Below are 19,715 nucleotides of genomic sequence, written 5' to 3'. Positions count from 1 at the left end.
ATGAGTAGCAGGAACTCTACCACTGTCCCTGGCTTCATACTCACGGGGCTGACGGACTCTGCAGAGACACAACTGGTCCTCTCTGTGCTCTTCCTCCTGATTTACCTGATCACGGTGCTGGGGAACACAGGGATGATACTGATCATTCGCCTGGATCCCCAGCTGCACACCCCCATGTACTTTTTCCTCACTCACCTGTCTTTTCTTGACCTCAGCTACTCAAGTGTCGTCACCCCTAAAACCTTACACAACTTACTGACTTCCACCAAGAGCATCTCCTTCCTGGGCTGCTTCACCCAGATGTTCTTTTTTATCCTCTTGGCTGGCACTGAATGCTTTCTTCTCTCCTCCATGGCCTATGATCGCTATGTAGCTATCTGCAACCCTCTGCACTATCCAGTCATTATGTCATCAAGACTGTGCTATGCCCTGGTCACTGGCTCTTATGTTATCGGCTTTGTGGATTCCACTATGACTGTTGTTTTCATGAGCAACCTGCACTTTTGCAAGTCCAATATGATCCAGCACTTTTTCTGTGACTCATCCCCAATCTTTGCCCTGTCCTGCAGTGACATTTATAAGGTTGAGCTCATTATACTCATTGGTGCTGGATCCACTGTACTACTATCCCTCATTTTCATATCTGGATCCTATCTGTCCATCCTCTCCACTATCCTGAAAATTAATTCCACTGCTGGAAAGAAGAAAGCCTTCTCCACCTGTGCCTCCCACCTCCTGGGAGTCACCATCTTCTACAGCACTATCATCTTTACTTACCTAAAACCGAAGACGTCCTACTCCTTGGGAAGGGATCAGGTGGCTTCTGTGTTTTACACGATTGTGATCCCCATGCTGAACCCCCTCATCTACAGCCTCAGAGACAAAGAGGTGAAGAATGCTGTTGTTAGAATCCTGCAGAAGAGAGAGGGCTGCAGGCTGTTAATATAATCATGGTACTAAACGTGTCCACTTGTCTTTTCCTTTTTATAATGGGAAATTATTTGATCTGTTTTTGATAAAAAGCTGTGGTTTTATTTACTCTTTTCTTCCTCTCCAGCTATGCTTTCCTTATCATACATGACAGTACACATTTCCAGGCCCATATTTTGAGACATTTATATTTCATCTGGCAACCATGAAACATGCGTTAATCTGTGAGTACATACATGTGACCACACAAAGGCAGTTAATGTGGAAAACAACAAAATATGTTTGTCATATTGAAAACAACAAAATAACATATTCGTAGATCCTTAATTTTAGAGAATTTTACATTAGTCTTTCTGCTTATAATATAGATTAATAAACCAATGTTGTGATACATGGCTTTAAAATTAAAAATTGAGCATTTAGATTCTAGTTCGGACACCTTTCTAGTGTGTAGCCCACACTAATTCACTGATATTCTTACAGTCAGAATGGACAGCTGCACAAGATATATAATTCCATGTCTGTCAGGTCAGAAGGTGGTTGTAAAGCATTGAGGAAAATAACAGTGAATATTAATTAGCCTTTGTCATCAGATGCCTTGCAATAATATGATATTTATTGCATAATATATTTTTGAATAATATTTCTTCATATTTTATTAAATTTTTTCTTAATTTAATATATAACTATAACACCTAAAAAGGAAAAAATAGGACCCAGGAGTTCCCAATGTTAGATACAGAATAAAGATAAATATTGATTTAGAATGAAGTTATAGGAGGGTCAGGGATTTAGTTCAGAGGTTCCACTGCCTGCCTCACAAGTCCAAGGACCTGAGTTCAGTCCCTGGTACAAAAAAATAAATAAATAAAAATAAATTTATAGGAAAATAATATGTCCTAATGTTGTAGACAATTTGGAAAGTAACAATTATTAGAGAAAAGAAATATGTTTTATTGATTATTGACATTCCTTTGTCTGTTCTTCTAAATCAGTAGTATAAATATGTCTACACTTTTAATAATTTTTTTCTGTAAAATCTTGTATGGTATTTTCTGCTTTCTTTACTTTAAAGTTTTATATCCAATAATGTGTGTAATTGTATTCAGAAAGACTAGCGCGCGCACACACACACACACACACACATTCACACATACACATATATCTTTTACTGGGGATCAAACTCAGCATCTTGTGCTTGCAAAGCAGGAGCCAGAACCACTGAGCTAAATCCCCGGCCCAGCATGTTTTCTTTTTATGAACCATATTCAGACTCTTTCTGAAAGCACTTTGATAAATTTATAAGATGTGTTTTTTTCTTAAATTCATTTGTTATGTATGTCTATGAATTAAAAGTTTTATACTATTGATTTTTGTTTGCAAATCTGTAAATAGATTAGGTGACTTGGTAAAAAGTATTTAAATTGATGAAATTCCTAAATGTTAATTAAATTAGTGTTATTTTATTTTCCTTCTTCCATAGGGTATAAAGCATTTATATTGTGTTGTTAAATAATCATAATATAATCTCTTAGACATACGAAACATTTAAAGTATTTGCATTTGCCCCATCATTTACTTCTCATATTGATATAAGGGAAAGAGATGTAACTCCCAAACCTATAGATATCTGAAACATGACTTCCTGGTCTCTACAACTGAAGAATGAATTCTAAGAACATCGGAGGTTAAGAGCAGGAAAAATTTATTGAAGGAAAGAAAGCTTTTGCCTAACAGACAGAAGGGGGACTGGAAAGTGGGTTGTTCACCCACCCCACTTCTCACAGATGTTTTACACAGCCAAGCAACGTGGGGAGGCGGGTACAGAGTGGGAAAAACTGTAAGACCCAATGGAAAATTACAAGGTGCACATGAGGTGGGGCCAAACCATGACCAACCAGTAAGATTACAAGTACAGTCACCCAGGGAATATTAAATAGGATCAAATGGGGGAGCAAGCATACAAGGATTTTCAGTAAGGGTGGCGGTCAAGGACATTTCCTGGAAAGGCTGGGTTAAGACCTCGCCCCCCCCAACCCGGGTGACTGATACCTCTATAGAATATCAGTCACTGCTATTTATCCCCAGGGAAGCACAGGGTATAGAAGGTTCTCTCCTTTTACAATTCTGAACTTCAGTGAATGTGTCTTGATTGTCCTCCACGTTGGCTCCTTTCTGTGTTGGCTCCCTGAGAGCTGGCTACTTGAGGGTGGCCCTGTCTAATTTCTTACAAGATATCTAATTAACTTACCTATCGGCAATAATATCACTACATAGCTCATATAATGGAAGGTATTTCTCTGAATTAATGTCAGATCTCACGCCTTCTTTCACAGTTCCAGGTCAGTGTACTATGGAGTATAAATATGATTTTTTAAAAAGCCTTTAATACAGCACATCAAAATATGAACACCTGGATTTGCCTCCTAACAATTAATAGTTAGACGCAAGACTGCTATTATACTTTACTACAACAGGTGTTAGTTAAATGTGTGTGCTGTTTAATGTTTTGTAGTTTCTAATAGAAGAGACTGTGCTTGGCATTGGGGCTAAAGCTTCAAAGACACAAGAATAAACTGAGATACAGAAAATGAACTTGTTAAAGGAAGGAATAACTTATCAGATGCTGGGTGATGACGGCAGGGAAATCATATAAGGAAACAGTTTTCCTGGTGGATGAAACCTTCAGGAACAGACTCGCTCAACACAAAACAGTGTCCATGGCTACCACCTGAATTTATCGTGTTTCATCCTCACCCTGTTGCTCAGATTACTTTTGGGTTAACCGTTTCTGGAAGGTAACTTGGTGCTCGGGTTCTCCTGTCTTTGGCTCTGTTATCTTCTCCCTCAGCATCAGAGGGAATTCATCCAATATTCAGTGTAAAGCACAGCTGAGGATTTGTTTTACAAAGGAAAACCACTGTGCAGATTGTATTCATTTGAATGCTCTTCATAAAATACTTTAATTTATAAGTAGACAATACTCGTATTACATATTTCTTCTAATGTATCTTTAAGGAGCTTTACTTTTTAATCATTACATTCATCAGCAGAATATTTTTGTAATATATTTTACTTTTCACTTGAATTTATGGGAGGACTTGCTGATATCTTTATTTTATTCTTGATATTACATTTGTTGTTCTCCATTCAGTAATGACTTTTTGAACCCCATATTATAATTATGTCTACCAAATATCTACATGCAACTTTTTTTTTGGTGGTTGGCATTGAGCCCAGGCCATGAACAACAATAGGCAAACACTGTACCATTAAAATATACGTGCAGCCCTTATTAAACAAGCAACAACAAAAGACCCCTTGAATAATACTGATCAATTTTCCCCAAGTCTTGGTTATTTTTATCATAAATGTTATTTTTCTATGTGGCTTAACTTCATGATGCAGTAACATTATTTTCCTTCTGTCCTTTAAATTTAAAGTAATTAAAATTACATGAAATAAAATTGAAGTCAATTAAATTTAAAGTTTGTCACATTTGGTTTTGCATTGTTTCTTTTGTCATTACTATTCCTGCATAGACTCAGGTTATCCTTCCCAAGAGCCTTTGAGCTGCTTAATGAAGGGCCTCCTAAAGTTCTTATTGTTAAAAAAGCGTTGACATGAATCTCCTTACGTTTTTCCTATCTCAGTACTACTTTGTTATTGACTATTCTACGGTGCTGTGGAGTTACTTTACAATTTTATTCCTTCTGTTTTCTTTCCTTTCATTCTGTTTCCACTCTTCACGTTTCCAGGCTTTAGTGCCTGGCAAGTTCTCTCAGCAATGGGGTTCCATTGGATTTCTCCTTTTAAATCATGCTTTCTGTTAGGAAGGGTTTAGGGGAGCGCAAGAGCAATCTTACAGAAGCAGAACCACGCCAAGTTAGTGGGGGACACAAGGAAGTTTCACACACTGGGTGAGCTACAATCGATCCTGCAACTGTAGCAAGTTCACAGCCAAATGGGATGTGGGGGTTTCGGGTCCTTTGTCCAAGCTCAGGTACAAAATGGCATTGAGGCTCAAGTTGGTGTCTGGCTGGCTGTCACATTCCCAACTCCTCTCAGCGTGATGTCAAAGCATTGACCCGATTAGGCAAGCGGTTATACGAGGGATTGTAGTAGGATCTCATAAACATCACCTTACCAGAGGCTACTTGCTGTATTGTGCCTCAGCTTAGCAACCTGGTCTGAATGGAAATGATTCCCCTGGGTCAGAATTAGTCCTCCAGGGAGCCAGAAGTGGAATCCACAATTCCATCCCAATTTAGAGTCCAGGGGACTTTGCCGCAGAATCTGACTCCGCACCCATGTTTGCTAACTATGATATCATTAGTGACACAATAGGAGGCAATTTTTACACAGGCCCAGTTAGGGCAGTAGAAATCTGAGAGGTTGCCTGAGGCAGAGGGTAACAAAAGTGACATTAACTAGAATATCTACTGAGCTAAAGGGGGTGAGGAGAAAGGCGTGCAACTCTCCTCATTGAATCTTCTGGGAGTTCAGCTTGGTCCACCCAAAGACAACAAGGATACGTGTCACAATCACGATCAGACTAGCCTTAACAGATCAGGCTCCTGTTAAGCAGTCCACAGTTTTGCTCACTTCAGATACGATTTGTGAACCCACACAATGATTCTGACAACCTCTAGAGTGAGGATATATGAGTAAGACTGGTTAGGGTCCCTTCTAGGCTAGAGTCAGTCCTTCAGCCTGAAAACCCTTTATGAAGATAACATCCCCGGACTGACACATGTCATGGTGCGGAGGCTGAGAGGGGCTGAGAAGCTCCTACATGGGAGTGAACAGTTTTCTGTACCTGTTGAAGAGACTAGAGATATTTTAACAGAGACTGGTTAGAAAATTATTCTAGTACCTAGCTTTTGACTTTGGGGACCAGTGGAGGGGGTCTTCCAAACATAATTTCAACGGAGTAAAACCTGCTCTATAATGGGTATACCTAAATCTAAGGACAGCCAAAGGCAGCAGGCTGACCCACGCCTCACCAGTCTCCAAGGGCAATTTGGTGACAGCAGATTTTAGGGTCTGACTCATCCATTCCTTTTGCCCCAAGCTTTGGGGTCTGTAGACAAATGGAGTTTCCAATTTACACCCAGGCCCTACTGACTGAGTTGCAGAGGCTATAGTGGGGTGGGCATTGTCAGATCCAGTGGACACCGGTAGTCTTAATCTGAGAATTAATTCCTGAAAGACGTTTTCTTGCCACTACAGTGGCAGTCTCTTATCAAGTAGAATAGAATTTTGCCCAACCTGAGACGGTATCTACGAAAACCAGGAGTTAAAGACCGCCACCTCCTGGTGGTTTGAGACCTCCGAAATCCACTTCCCAGTGGTCACGACCCGAGAACGTGACCCCCAGTGGTACAGGCTGGCCCTTGTGGGGATTCACTTGTACACAGGTTGGGCACCTGAGAGGCCTGGTGGGCCAGCTCCTGCAACTTTGAAAAGCAGTATCTTGGAGCTAGAAGCTCAGCCATCTTGGAGACCCTCAGGTGTGTGACTGAATCAGCTGCTGTGTGGGGTATCATTCTGATGTCTGGGAGGTAAATGTGAACACCTGGACATTTCCGTGAACCTGGGGATTCTTCTTACTCCTTTCATTTTCCCTGAGGTCGTCTGGTTGTGACTTTGGACGGAGCCTTTACTGTTTGCACAGACAGCTCCTCTACTGGATGTGCCAGATATCATTCCTTGAGTGGGACTAGATCTCAAGATACTGGCTTTACACCTGCTCAGCCTGCCGAATTACGGGCTGTCCTTTGGGAGCTTGAGGATTTTGCTTCTGTTGCGTTTAATCTGTACTCAGACAGCGCCTGTGTAGTGGGCGTATCCCAAAAAACAGAAACTGCTACTCTTTCCTGCACTACCGGCGGAGTTCTCGTTCAGCTTTCCCACAGCCTGAGAGACGTGGCGAGATGCTGCATTTGCCCTCGTTTCATCTCACAGGTTCGTGCGCAGTCTTCCCTCCCTGGAAATGACACTGCGGGTCACCTTGTTGCTCCTTGGCTTCCTCGGCCTCCTCCACTTGCCCTTCCACAGGCCGCAGCCTCGCGTTCTGTTATTCACCAAAAGGCTTCCACCGCGTGCAAGCAGTTGCATGCAGTACTGTTTGCACCTGTCCCACCTGCGCGCTTCGTGTTCGGTCACCCTAGGGGCCTGAATCCGTGTGACCTCTGGCAGATGGATGCGACCCGTGCACCTGAGTTCGGTCCCCTCAGATACGCTCATGGTTCTGTTGGTACCTATTGCTCCGCTCACCAGGTGAGGCCTCCCGACCTGTGACTGATCACTGTCTTCGTGTCTCTCAGGCGCTTGGTTGTACGAGGGTGATCAAAACTGATAATGGCCTTGCTTGCACTAGTGCTCTTTTTAAACACTTTTGGGCAACGCTTTGCATTTCCCTCCCTACAGATATTCCTTAAAACCCTCAGGGTCAAGCAATCATTGAATGTGCCAATCTCACCCTTAAAACTATTACACAAAAAAATGGGAGTACTCCCTAGTTCTTATAAGCCTACACCCTCTACTGTAATAAATCTGCTATTATATACCTTAAATTTTTAAAATATCAATGAACAAGGAGGCCTTATGGCAGCAGAGAATCACTTTATTTCTAGCCACCAATCAAAGCATAAATTTGCTCACTAGAAGGACCCAGCCAGTGGTGAGTGATAGGAACCAAATCCCGTGCTTATGTGGGGAAGAAAATTTGTTTGTAAGGAGCCACTGATCATTCTATCTGGGTGCCAACTCAAATGGTGTGGCCGTGATGGTACTGAAGCTAAAGAAGTAGTTGATTCCACCATTCAAAAAGCTAATGTCACCCAGACGACACTGGGTCGGGCTCCCCTGTTGCACCAAATGAGAGAGCGGCAACCTGTACCACGTGGAGCCAGACCAATAAATTAACAGAAGATGCTCAATAAATAGTAAAGGATAGGGAAGTCCCGCAGGCCCTGATGCCTTATTCCTTGCTGTTATGGCCTTGGTTTCCACTCAGGTAGGAGTTACAGATGCCAAACTTGTTGGACTTATTTCCCTGAGCATTCATTGGCTCATGTTGTACCTCTGAAGTGCCAGCTTCTACTCCCATATTCACCAACGAGTCTGCCCTATTAGGAGGATGGTCACATGGATGTACTTCTCCCAGCCACCCCACTTACACCTATATGGGTGCAGTGGCATCACTTCCTCTGTGTCTGGGGCCCAGTTCATTCTGCTTACCCCTTTGAACTCTAGAAAAGTCCACCACCGTGAAGATGTATTTGGCCTAGGAAGGGATGAAATCCCTCTTTACAAAACATTTCAACTGAGCACATCTGATACATCTTTTTCTACTCATCCCTGCCACCACAGAACAGCCACTATTCTACTCCACGGAGCAGTGCCATGGGTTGACTGTTGTACCTCCCATATTGATCAGACTCATATACATTCTATGCAATTTTTGGTCTGCTCTCATGCACTGGGAGATTACACTGGATTCTTTTTAGTTACTTCTGTTGAAGTTAATCATCATTTAGGTCAGCCTGGCCTGCAGAGGCTTGCTGCACGTACTGATAAAATAATTAAATCCAGCTATGTCCTTAAGAACCTGAGTCAGGTGGGAGCTGCCCGTCACTGGGGATGCGCTTGTGTTCAGGCACCCTATGTTTTCCTAGTGGGTCCATTAATATTATCAACAACACTGATGGTGCTTTTAATGTTACCTCTACCAAATGCAACCTTAACAACTGTGCTACTCCCCTCAATACGTGTCCCATTCTTGTGTTGTGTCATCACCCTTTGTCGTGATTCCCACGAATCTTTTCCAAACCCTGAAGGCTCCCAGTACTAAAAGAGATGGAAAATCAATTGAGCAGACCTGGATGGATGGTTGGACTCATCATCCTGGGTATGGTGTCTCTGGTCACTCTTCTTGGCTCCACCCTGGCTGCCTCTGTGGCTTTGGCCAGAACTGTCCAGACAATTCATTTTGTCAACCTACTGGAAAAAATATCTCCTATGCCTTAGAAACTCGGATGGACTTTGACTCCAAGATTCAGGCACAACTTGAAGCAGTTGAAGAAGAAATTCTTGAGATAGGAACACAAGCTAAAGGCCTTCAGTTCCTCAAGGGCTCCACTGCCATACTGAATTTAAACACGTTTGTGCTACTCCTCTAAAACATGACGAGAGAATGTGGTCCCGGAGCAGGTTGCTGCTCGTCTCGTGGGTGTCTTCCACCATGTCTGCTTCAGACTGGACACACAAAATTTACCCAAACCAATTCTAAACATACAACGTACAGTGGTCCAGAGTCTTGCCCCAGATCAGGCTGCTCGAGCAATCTGGACCTCCTCGACGGGTTCCAACCTTTCAGTATTGGCAGCCATGCTGTGGTCGCCATGCTCACACCTTTAATTGTCCTGATTATCCTGACTGTCTTGCTTCTAGTCTGCTGCGTTTGGTCAACAACTGCTCTACCTCACCTTGGGACAACACTGGAGTCACCTTGAGTTACAAACAGAAAGGGGGAGATAGCATGGGCAATGGCCCTCACCTCTGCCCAGCTCCTTTTCTCCTCCCTGTTCCCATTGCTCTCCCTACTCCCTTTCTCTTCCATAGACTGTGTCGCATTGTAGACCCTGGACGGCACAGTCCCCTGAGACTGTCACCTTGTATCCTTCCCCCGTTCCCTTCCGGCACATGCCCCATCATGAACCAATCACGCCGTGTTCCGCCTAGGCCACGTAGGCCACGTAGCACTATTTGCCCCTCCTTCTCTTCCTGCTTGCCTTCCGCTATGGCTGAAGGTGTGGTACTCCAGGCAACAGTTAGCTCCCTGCAAGCTACGGTTCCACCCGGTCCCAACTTTCAAGCATGATCTGGACATGTGTCCTTCTTTCTTGGTTTCTTCGTCTTTCCTTCATTTCCCACTTTCCTTTCCCCTTGCACCCCCTGCCCTACTTCTTCTTCACCTTTGTACATTTTCTAGGATGCATTTTGGTCTTCATTTTAACTTTCAGTTTCTCACACCAGAGAAATAATTCAGTATTTACACAGGTATGCCCTATTTATTTCCCTTAAGAGTTGGCCTCCATGGGCATCTGGTTTAGCAATAAAGGTTTATCATTCTTGATGGCAGAGTAGTACTCCCTTTTAAAATATAACTATATCTTCTTTGTGTTGTTTTATTTCAGTTGACCATCTATCTGTGAGAGGAGGATACTCACAATTATTGCCTTGAATTCTATGTGATATTAATCAAGAAGAATTTTGTGAAACTGGGTCCATCAAGGTTGGTCGAATGCATATTTACAATCTTTGTCTCTTAGTACGTTGCTCCCTTTGCCCATAGGCAATGTTCTTCTTTTTCTCTACTGAATAATTTCTCTTTGAAGTCTAGATTGGTGAATCTAAGCATAGCTACTCAGATGTGTTTTCATCTTCAAGCTGACTGAAGTACCCTTTTCCTTTCAGTCAGTGTTTTTTGGGCCCTATGTGATTATTTCAGGCAACATATATCAAACATTTTTTACCCAACCTGATATCTTATGTCACTTACTGTAGACTTAAAAACATTTAATTAAATATTTTAAATAGTTTTTTATTTCTTTATTAGAGTTTGTTCTTTTTCTAGTGTTTGTTTCATATCTGGTATTTCTTTTTCTTTTTTAATTGTTTCCAAAATGAGACTGATTTTCCCTTAGTCTCATGATTGTGACTGCCCTCTTTATCTGTTATGAAAATCTCCTTTCCACTTCTTGCAACACTGTTTATTCAGTATTTCTTCTGCCTTATCTTTGAAGTTCTTCATTTTTCTTCCAATTTAACTATGTACAGCACTGTAAGTTTGTAGTTATTTTCTTCAGAGCTTGAAACATTGGTTCAAGCCCTTCTGGCTTTAAGATTTTCAGTCGAAAAATTCATCTTTGCCAATGATTTAATCATTCTGAGTGATTTAGCATTTCTTTGCATTTCTTTTTAATGTGCTAGGTCTGAATTTTTGGCAAGCTGATTATGATGTGCTATGAGGACTTTCTTTTTGGTCATGTTTACTTGCCACTGCTTCCTAGTAGAAGCCTCTCCTACAGTTCCAGTGAATAGGATTCCTATGCCATTGGCCTGTACTCTATCATCCTACTGGAGCCTTCATTTTGTTCTTTGAGACTTTCAAAGGCTTCACAAAAAATCTTCTCATGACTTGTCTTTCTTTAGTCTCTTACTGGGTCATCGTTGCAGCACATCACCTTTGTCATTTAATTCTGATATCCACTCTTGTTATTCATCTTCACTATTGTGGAGACTTTCAAATGACTTTTTCATTTGACTATTTTTTCTCTAATTGACTTTGGTACATTTTAGGTATACAGTACAGTTACATTCATCATTGGGATCTTGTATCTTTACATGATGGGATTTGGTTCTCAATTTCCCCCCATACCCCAACCCTCCCTTCAGGCTCATTTGACTATGCAAGGATTGACTTCTAGGATTTCTTAGTTCTTTTCCCAGAATTTCTGTTTTTAGCAGTGTATTCTATTATATATTGTTATCTTGCTTTCCTCTTGATTCATTCAGTTCTGTGCTGTATCTTTTTAATGTATAACATACAAGTCACATGTGATAATCATTAATTTATTTTTGAAGAATACTATAACCCTGTAGACATCAGGAGAAAGGCAAAGAAGACAGTGGCTGAAGCTCATTTTCATGTCACAGAAAGGTTTGATCCACAGGGCTCACAGAAACACACCTAACAGCTGTTATCGCCATTGATTTTTACATTAATAAATTCACTACAAGCACTATATAATGAGTGTAGCTTTTCATATACAGTGTTTTTAATATACCGAGTACATGGTAATCTTACATGTTTTAATTATACAGTTTATTAGATAGTAAACTTTAAAGTTAACAAAGAAAGTGGCAATGATTATACAAAAACACGACAGGAATTGTGTTAAATATACATACAAATATATTAATAACCACCTATTGAGAAAAACATTCACAATTCACCCAACAATGGATACATATTAATCTTTTATATATAATCACCATTTTCTAAATAGTCTTCAACAGTAAGATATATCACATTCCTAGAACTTCAGTCTACTTTAATATATTACCTAATCTGAAAGTGGAAAATGCTGCCCTATTTTTTTAACCGTTTGTTAGTTGGCAAATTAAATTAAATAAAAGAGACTTGTAAAACATAAAGGAACACTTCTCAGAAATATGTAGAGTTTATTATGTCAAAATATGATAGAAATGCAAACTTTCAGGTGATATTGGCCAGCACTTATTTTATTTTCCTGGAAGTTTTGTGTCTATCTTCTGAAGGGAGAGACATGGAATTATTATATGTCATATAGATGGACACACAGAACCTTCTTATTTAAGTGGATTAGTATTTCATAAAAGCTAGAGAAGCACCAGATCTAGAATCTAAATGCAGTAGTATTGACTTGAAAGCAATTGCTCCAAACTTTGCTGCTGATAATCACGATAAACAGAATGACATAAAAATCAAGTGCATTTTAATCATAAAATATTTAAAATAGAGGTTTACCGAAACATGATATTGATAGTTTGTAAAATTGGAAAAAAATGTTCTCTTTTTGCACAAAAGTTTTCTTAATAGAACAGATTTTTTACATCTTAGATTTGACATTTAATTGATGACTCCAAATTATAATATGTACTGGTAAGTACTTTTGCCTCCAAAGTACAAGATCATGTTTGTTAAGTAAAGAGTAGCTGAAAGGGAAAAAAATCAAAAATTTAATATTTTTCAAAACTAGATCAAAGAATTTCTTAGATAAAAAAAAAAGACAAGGGGTAAGTGTAAATGCTTAGCATCAAAGTTATTTCAGTTGTCTAGAGCCCTCTCTCTTCTGCAGGACTCTAACAGCAGCACTTTTGACCTCTTTGTTTCTGAGACTGTAGATGAGAGGGTTCAGCATGGGGATCACAATTGTGTAAAACACAGAAGCCACCTGATCCCTTCCCAAGGAGTAGGACGTCTTTGGTTTTAGGTAAGTAAAGATCGAAGTGCTGTAGAAGATGGTGACTCCCAGGAGGTGGGAGGCACAGGTGGAGAAGGTTTTCTTCTTTCCAGCAGTGGAATTAATTTTCAGGATAGTGGAGAGGATGGACAGATAGGATGAAGATATGGTGATGAGGGAAAACACTAAATTGGTTCCAGCACAAATGAATATAATGAGTTCAACCTCAGAAGTGTCACTGCAGGACAGGGCTAAAATTGGGGATGTGTCACAGAAAAAGTGCTGGATGATATTAGAGTCGCAGAAATCCAATCTGCTCATGGAAACTGCATTCACAGTGGAATATACAAAGCCAACTACATAGGACCCAGCGAGCAGAGCACGGCACAGTCTTTTGGACATAATGACTGGATAGTGCAGGGGATTGCAGATAGCTACATAGCGGTCATAGGCCATGGAGGAGAGAAGCAAACATTCAGCAGCACCAAAGACTATAAATAAAAACATTTGTGTGAAGCAGCCTGAGAAGGAGATGCTCTTGGTGGAAGTCAGTAAGTTCTGTAAGGTTTTAGGGGAGATGACGCTTGAGTAGCTGAGGTCGAGAAATGACAGGTGAGTGAGGAAAAAGTACATGGGGGTGTGGAGCTGGGGATCCAGGCGAATGATCAGTATCATCCCAGCGTTCCCCAGCACCGTGATCAGGTAAATCAGGAGGAAGAGCACGGAGAGGACCAGCTGTGTCTCTGTGGAGTCCGTCAGCCCCACGAGGATGAAGCCAGCCACACTGCTGGAGTTCATTCTCCTCATGGTGCAATGTTTTCCACTATGCAGAAATCAAATTTGATACTTTGCTTAAGTGACGGAATACAGGTTCTGTGTGTAGGAGTGGCCCGGATTTATCACTCTTCCTGAGAACTGACAAATCTTCACTGAATATGAACCAAAAAAAATCAAATGTCAGATAGAGAAGGACATGGTATGGCTTGACATTTGCTTCTCACATAATAAAGGGTTACATCCTATAGAGTTAGTGTGAGTATGATACACTCTATATGCTTTCTTTATTAACACATTTAATCTACATGTAAAGTTTTATGTCCCAGCCAAAGTCCACGGATTTTGAGATCAAAAGAAGGGCACAGAAAACAACTTTTGTGAAATCAGAGCCCTTACTTATCAGTGAAATTCTACCAAGTTATTTGGTCTCTTGAGCGAATGCTAAAAATTCTGTATTTTATTTTATAACTTTTTTTTGGCAAACTTGAGCAAGGATATGTAAGAAACTTTGAGGAAAATAACTTGTTTACTTTTTATTCTCATTTAGTTCCCACTGCTATTGTGCCTTAATTACAAACAGGTTTCCCATTTTAGGAAACTTAGATGAGGTCCTCTAAGATTATACAATGCCTATGATACAGAATTGCTGAACATGTCTATCGATAAAGAGCTTCAAAGAACTTTTTAAACATTAAGATATTTTCAAACATGGGCTGCTGCTCCACATTTCTGTGCCAGGTTGTTTATGCCTTTGGCCTTAGGAAGCTACTTTGCTCTAAAAGAGAAAAAAAAACCTTTCAGGTTACGTGTTGCAGTGCTGATTACAATTAAATCATCTGTTCCTGCTTTGAATATATTAATATTATTTTGATAAGCTTTAAATATAAATAAATGCATATTCTTAGAATAAAATCCATATTGTATTTTACCTTTTCTAAAACACTCCAGGTCTTAGAATGAAACTTACTGTGAGTCAGTCTGATGAAAACAACTTTTTCCCATATTTTCTGTCTAGAATTCTGAAAATTGCAGTTATTTTTTCTGAAGAAAAATATGGTAAAAAAGTAGGGACACAAGACTCTTCATGATATTTCTTTCCCCTAGTAAAAATTACTTTTATATTTTTAATATTATCACTGTTATATTTTTGTGCATTCCTCTTTTTCAATTCTGAGGTAAATTCAATCACCCTAGCAGATTTGTTCAGGTCCTGATCAAACAGACACCTAGCCAGGAAGTCTCTTCTGAGAAGAGTCCCAACAAGCAAGTGTGCATTTAACCAGAACTCCGTGCGCCTTGCTCCCCACCCTCCAGGTCTTTCCAGGGCCCATCAAGGAGTACGCAGGGACCTGCAGGACATGGTCGTCCTCTGGGCCCAAATCCAAGGACTAACACTGGGCTTGAGGCCAAGGACCGATGTTCTAAGAGAAAATGAACAAAGGATTTTCCCTCTTCCCTAGGAAGTTTCACAGGAGAGGAGAAACACATTCTCTCATGATACTCTAAATTGTAGTTGAACTTTGTTTATTTAATTTTAATTTGTCACATAATTATTTAAATTTGTAAAGGATAATGTTTACACTCAAGATTGGTCTAAAGGTTGTTGTTTATTTTATTGTGTTGTGTGTTTGTTGGTGTTGACTGAGCTTAGATGAAATTTCCAGGAACATATTTACTTTATGACTGACATTATCACTGATGGAATGATAAAATTTTCATCAGGAAATACATTGTCAGTAAAAACATGATTCTAGCATAGGAGAACCCTCTACAGGGTATGCAGCCAGCCTGATAGAAAACTCAGGATAATAATGAATTAGAGGGAAGAAGTTTCCAAAAGGAAGATGCTTTATTCATGGGAAGCAAGAAAAAGAAAAGAAGAAGAAGACAAATAAGCTGCCTTGGAGAGGACACAGGGTCTGGAAAAAGATGGACAGGTGCAGGCCTTTGCCTCTGGTCTCTTTAATCAGGGTTAGGGACCCTCCTTCCTGGGCCCAGGCACATGGAGAGATCACAGTGTCTTTCCTAGCCTGTCTCTGGCTGGATCTCAGGTCCCAGGATCCTGAGCCTGGCACCCTTGCCTACCTGTGTGCTCCTGTTGGGAGGCTTTGTTTGCCTTCGTCCTGACCTTTGTGATGTGTAAGAAGGTGTGGGGTTGCAGGGAGCTTTTAGGGTTCGTGAGGGGATGTGTGTACCTGGTGAGGTAACATGGTGACCCCACAGGGAATATATATATATATGTTTGTATTTCATAAACTAAATGACTGCTTTCTCTTACCTTACGTAGCTGCCCCACCCATGTCCCCTCTGCATTTTACTGAAAGTGGCAGCTCGCCTGCTCCTCTTTCCTCCTGTGCCTGTCAGCACCTTCCCTCATCAGTCTCTTCCTTAGAGAGGATTCCAATCTTAGCTGTAAATTCTTCTTCGCATTGCGCTCTCTGGTGCCTTTCTAGTTCTGCTCTCTCTCTCCTTCTCTACCTGAGTCCTTTCAATCCCTCTAAGAGATTCCTCTAGTAAAGCTCTGCCATTTCACCTCAGGACCAGCCAGGGAATCGAACTACAGAGAGCAAAGTCACTCTGGGAAACTTTTCCTACCAATTTCTCTACTGCAGCCGCAGCCCATCTGCCGTCTTTCCCTTCCTACAGACCTGTATCCGTGCAGGAGAGTAAGAGAATGAATAAAAAAAGAGAAGGGAAGGGAATACAAGTGGAAAGAGTTTAGAGGGAGTTTGAAACTAATTACTAAACTACCAGCTGTGTGAATCTGATAGAATGACAGAAAACCACACTAAACAAACCCAGCTACGAGAGAACCTAACAAAAGTTAACACCCTACAGCAGCAAAATCAGTAGCATTAATTCTGACACAATTACACACACACACACAAAGTGAATCTGCCTCCTTGTGGGGCGGTATTTACTCTAGAAATCCACTGTAGGACAGGGCCTAATAGAAAGAACAACATGGAAATCATATTGTCTTTCCGTGTTTCTCCTTCTCAGCCTCTGTCTAGGTGGGAGAGACCATTTGCTGCAGTCTGGAGCTGAGCTCCACCCTCCCTAGTGACCTCTGCCCTCTGCCAGGTTTACCCTTGGGGAGCCTGGACCACAGCTGCCCTCATCCTCTCTGCTCTTAGTATCCAGGGTGAGGGGAAAACGTGGTGTTTGCATAATCTGTGCCCAGGTCCAAACCATGGCCCCTGTGCCTCAATTCCAGGCCTGATTCCTGGGTGCTTGGATGCCCAGTGTCTATGCACTGCCCTAGTTACTCCAAAAGCCACCAATAGATCAGTAGCCCACTAGATCATATTACACTCATGCAATAAAACTGTACATGATTTTCTCCTTGTGTAATAAAAAACTAATTCATCTTTAATTAAATTTGAATAATTTCTTTAAGAAATGTTGTCGTAAAAGTTATATATTCTGATCAACCAAAACTGATATGATATATTTTCTAATTTACAGAAATACATATATGTGAAAAATGTAAACCTATAAATTTAAAAACAACTGGAGACTAGAAAGAACCCATGAATTTATGAAATTGGTAAGATATTTATGTAGTGAGACAATTGATCCTATGCAACCTAAAAGAATGTGATCTGTGGTTTTGTGGGGTAGAATACTCCTAAACACCTCCTAAACACTCTTTTTTCAAAAGTTTGATTGAGTTCTAATATTTAATTGTTTTATTTTCTCTCTAGTCGATCTATTTGTGACAGTGGGGTATTGAGGTTCCTCACTACTATTGAATTAGTGTTTATTTGATTTTTCATGTCCATTAGTATTTCTTTTATATAGTTAGGTGCACTAGTGGTTGGTGCATATATATTTTTGTGTTATATATTTAGGTTGTCAACTCTTCCTCTTAGATTGTTCCCTTTACAAGAATGTAGTGTCATTCTTTGTCACTCTAAATCACTGTTGGTTTGAAATCCATTTCAACTGCAAATAGGATAACTACTCCTATTTTTTTCAGATTCCTGTCACAATGGAGTACTGTTTTCCACCCATTAACTTTCAGTTTATGAGATTCTTTTTGAATTAAGTGTATTTCTTTTATGCAGCATAATGTTGTATCTTGCTTCTTGACCCATTCTGCCAGTCTATTTCTTTTTTGGTGAATTGAGACCACTAATATTGAACATTATAACTGATATGTGTTGACTTATCTTTGTCATGACTTCTTTTTGTTGGATTCTCCCCCTATGCATTTAATTTCTTGTCTTGCCTAATGGATTCATTCAGCTGGGTTTCCTAGGGTTGTGATCCTCATTGTCATTTCCTAGGATATTGTTTAAAATTTTTGGCAGTGCCTGTTTGGTATTCACGAAGTTCCTAAGGTGCTTTTTGTCATGAAAGTATCTTATTTCTCCATCAAATTTTAAAAGATAATTTTCAGGGTACACCAGTCTGGGTTGGAGGTTGTTTTCCTTTAGGGCATGAAAGAAGACACTGCAAGCTCTTCTTACCTTGAGGGTTTATGTTGTGCACTCTGCACTGAGTCTAGTGGGATCTCCTTTTTATGTGATTTGTTTCTTTTTTCTATCTGCTTGTAGGATTTAGTTTTTCTACTGGATTTCTAAAATCATAACTATTAAATGCCTAGGTGTAGAGCTTCTTCATCACTGCCTGTATGCCTCACTTTTCAGTATGATAAGTTCTCTTTCTCTGCTTGGGAGGTTTTCTACCATTACTTCTGCAAAAAGGTTTTTAATGTCATTTGAAGTTTCTCCTGTTTCTTCACTGACTCTGATCAGTCTTACGCTATTGTTTGCATTGTCTAGCAGCAGCTATTGGATTAATCTCTTGTGGGACTTTTGTATTTTTAAGAAATTTTGTTCCTGGTCACTTATTGCAATTCCATCATCTGCATCTAAAATTCTGTCCCCACATTGGCTCATTCTTCTTCATAAACATTCAATAGAATTTTTGGTCTCCTGGAAATCTGTTTGCATCTGTTTCATGGATTCCATTGGTTTCCTATGTTGGGGTTCTATCAGGATCCTAAGCTCCTGTATGTTTTCTTATCTGTGTCTACTCCAGACTTATTAATCATGTCTTACACTATGGGCACAACCTCCATAGTTATCTGAGAAATTATTTCTGATTCCATTTTTGAATTGCTTGTTTTTCATTGCATTTTAATATTTTTTCTTTTTTCTAATGAATATGCATTATGACTAAGGTCTACACATTAATTTAAGTATAAAACATTTCCAAGCAAAAAATTTTATTTTCCATCCTTCATAATGTCACTTGTAAAGAAAGTACAAACCCAAAAATTTATTCCCTAAATTTCTAGTCAAAATATCCTGATTGATCATTCAAATGTAAACATTATTCCTGGTAAATTTATATGACTGTGTGTTAATTTTAAAAATAAATGAATGCAGATCAGCTGAAACTTGGAGCATCACATGAGGAGGTGAAATGTTTATGTTCTAAATGTGGGATTTCTAAGGGAAAAGAAAAAAAAAATCTTGTGTTCATTAAGTCATTGAACTTTTGTCCTTGGTATTGGGCCAAGGAATCTTCCCTGGAAATTGCTCCCCAAGGATGAGCAAAGGCTGCAGTGTCCTGAATGCACCATATATGAGGCTTACTGGGAGGAGAGGCACACACTGGTCTGTCTCCATTCACAGCTCCTCCTCAGACTCTTCTCAGAGGAAACTTCAGGGTGACCTTTTGATTTGATCATGATTTGAAAAAATTTCTAGGTTGATACAGTTTTCCTCAGAATAAAACTGAATGCAGAAAAACAAAGTTAAATTACCCCTAGAGAAACAAACAGATTACAAAAGTATTCAGTTCAGTTTATGGTTTCCTGTTTTATTTCTGTGAAAATTATGTGCTTGACAAATTTCTAAAGAGACAACATTGGAAGGCACTTTTTTCATAAAGTTTGTTGCCCAGTAAGTATCATTCTGATTACAGAAGGGGATTATGCTAGATAAAATAATGGCAATTGAATAAAAATGTGTATGTGTA

The 19,715-nt window shown here is 40.0% G+C and overlaps 2 protein-coding genes across 2 annotated transcripts; one reads left to right on the top strand and one right to left on the bottom strand.

Moving 5' to 3' along the window:
• Nucleotides 1-948, top strand: LOC104851282 (olfactory receptor 8H1). The gene has a single exon (XM_033756791.1). The coding sequence runs from the start codon at nt 1-3 to the stop codon at nt 946-948; it is 948 nt and encodes a 315-aa protein (XP_033612682.1).
• An 11,855-nt stretch (nt 949-12,803) lies between these two features.
• LOC104851280 (olfactory receptor 8H1) lies at nt 12,804-13,751 on the bottom strand. Its single transcript, XM_010608450.1, has one exon. The coding sequence runs from the start codon at nt 13,749-13,751 to the stop codon at nt 12,804-12,806; it is 948 nt and encodes a 315-aa protein (XP_010606752.1).
• Nucleotides 13,752-19,715: the final 5,964 nt, after the last annotated feature.

The sequence above is a fragment of the Fukomys damarensis genome, unplaced genomic scaffold, assembly GCF_012274545.1.
Source record: "Fukomys damarensis isolate Sample0158 unplaced genomic scaffold, DMR_v1.0_HiC HiC_scaffold_27, whole genome shotgun sequence".
NCBI classification, from domain to species: Eukaryota; Metazoa; Chordata; class Mammalia; order Rodentia; family Bathyergidae; genus Fukomys; species Fukomys damarensis.
Note: the sequence above shows the minus strand (reverse complement) of the source record. Positions and strands in the feature narration are given on the sequence as shown.

Excerpts from the sequence above, each read along its gene's own strand:
- LOC104851282 (XM_033756791.1), top strand. The coding sequence starts at position 1 with ATGAGTAGCAGGAACTCTACCACTGTCCCTGGCTTCATACTCACGGGG.
- LOC104851280 (XM_010608450.1), bottom strand. The coding sequence starts at position 13,751 with ATGAGGAGAATGAACTCCAGCAGTGTGGCTGGCTTCATCCTCGTGGGG.